General features: G+C 40.7%; 1 protein-coding gene across 2 annotated transcripts in view; it reads right to left on the reverse strand.

Annotated features, from left to right (window-relative positions):
• The window catches only part of ints3 (integrator complex subunit 3), a 31,725-nt gene continuing 29,869 nt past the window's right edge, over positions 1-1,856 (reverse strand). For both annotated transcript variants that reach the window (XM_083779687.1, XM_083779686.1), the window contains exon 29: positions 1-508. In XM_083779687.1, the coding sequence (XP_083635813.1) occupies positions 431-508 (78 nt within the window). In that variant the 3' untranslated portion in view covers positions 1-430. The remainder of the gene's footprint in view (positions 509-1,856) is intronic.

Raw genomic sequence — 1,856 nt, forward strand, 5'->3', positions numbered from 1 at the left:
TTTCATATTCATGACTCATGTTTATGAAAATATTCAAATAAAGACATTTTGTGTTAAAAAGTTCAGCGTTTCTTCTCTTCTCACTTCAAAAAGTGTTTGTTTTGGGGTGTGGTCACATTTGGGCCAATCAGAGAGAGCGATGGAGGAGGGGGTATCGTCCAATTACCGGTGAGTTTCTAACAGGGGGCAGGGCTTGTCACCGGCAACCAGCATTGCGACATCATAACGACTCTGTGGCTGATCGGCCAATCAGAGGGGAGTGTGAACTGACGTTACCATGGTTACCGTCTGTCCCAACAAATGTCTTGCAGAAGAGGGGGGAAGGGCGTTTCCAAGGCTCCAGCCAATGGAATCGCAGAGTCCATAAAAGGAGGAGAGGAGGTGTGACTGTGGGAGCAGCAGGCGTGTGATTGGCTGGTCGGTGCGTCAGTCAGTCGCTGTCGGAGCCAACGGCGGACGAACCTTTCCTCTTCCTCTTTGTTGGTTTAGGTTTAGAATCCTCTTCATCCTAACAAACACACATACAAAATACACACATTAGAATACACACACATTCAAGGTAGGCAGCGTACTGGATAAAGTATGTTTTACCATTCTGACCTGAGATCAGATTCTAAAAATGTCTTCTACATCCTGACAGTTTTCTGAAAAATCCATGTTTCTATGTCAGTCGTTCTTTGATTTTTCTAAAATAGCAAACCTACAAGCTTGTAGCGCGACACTCGGTGGCGCGCTATGAGCTTGTAGATCTGCTATTTTTCAATAGCTAAAGCATAGCATAATGCTAACACCAAAATCCCGCCCAAAATGGGTTAAAAGATAAAGGGTTTTGATAAAAGGTTAAATCTCTATATTGTGATAGTAATCATTACTAGTGTTTGTTCAGTACCATGGGTCTCCCTGAGTCTCTCCAGAAGAAAAAAATAAAAGGAAAAAAATAAAATCGTCCCTCTTTTAATTTTCAGGTACAGTAGGTGACAAAATAAATGATAATCAGGAGTGAGTACCCATTTATTAGATTATGTTTCATAGTGTTCCAGTTCCAATTTTGTCTTCTTTTTTGTGTCATTGCTTCTAATTGTGCGGAAATGTGACATTAATTCACTCGTTTTTTTTTAGAACAAGAGTTGTAAGATTTGCGTCATGATTATAATGTTATCAATGAATGCCACTTTAAAAATAAGTTAAATAAGTCCTTGGCAGTGAGGGATTTCATGAAAAAGTTTTTTTTATTTTAATGTTTTTTTGTGGCTTTCGCCTTTATTTTATCTGTATTTTTTATGGAGGGATAGACAGTAGGCTGACAGGAAATGGGGCGAGAGATGGGGGGGGGGGGGTTACATAAAGGCCGTCGGGATCGGGAGTCGAACCCACGGCACACTGCCTGACTGGATTACCAGCCAAGGTGCCTGGACCGCTGAGCCACGGCCCAGGCCGCAGTGGATGAGTTTTAACCTGAAATTACCACATCGAACAAAAAAGCCTACTTAGTTTACACTAGTATACCTACTAGGTCAAATGATCGGAAACCGGATCAGGAGCAAAAAATACTTGACCGGGACATCCCTAGTATCATGATATTAGAGTTAGACGATATTAGACTGGACATTGTCTGTGATTTTGGATATTGTACTGTGATTATGGTATCGGGGAAAATCGGTATCAGTACATACTCAAAATCAAATGATTGGAATCGAATCAGGAGCAAAAGAAAACCTGATCGTGACATCCCTAATACCTACTGTACCATATTACCATAATAATACTCTGTTATTAATTCTTAATTCTAAATAATTAAGTCTTTTGACTGCGTTCTTTTCCAAAGCCTGTCCATTCAAGTCTCTCTGGGCCAAAAA

Source organism: Protomyctophum parallelum (assembly GCF_964188405.1).
Source record: "Protomyctophum parallelum genome assembly, chromosome: 1".
Lineage (NCBI taxonomy): Eukaryota > Metazoa > Chordata > Actinopteri > Myctophiformes > Myctophidae > Protomyctophum > Protomyctophum parallelum.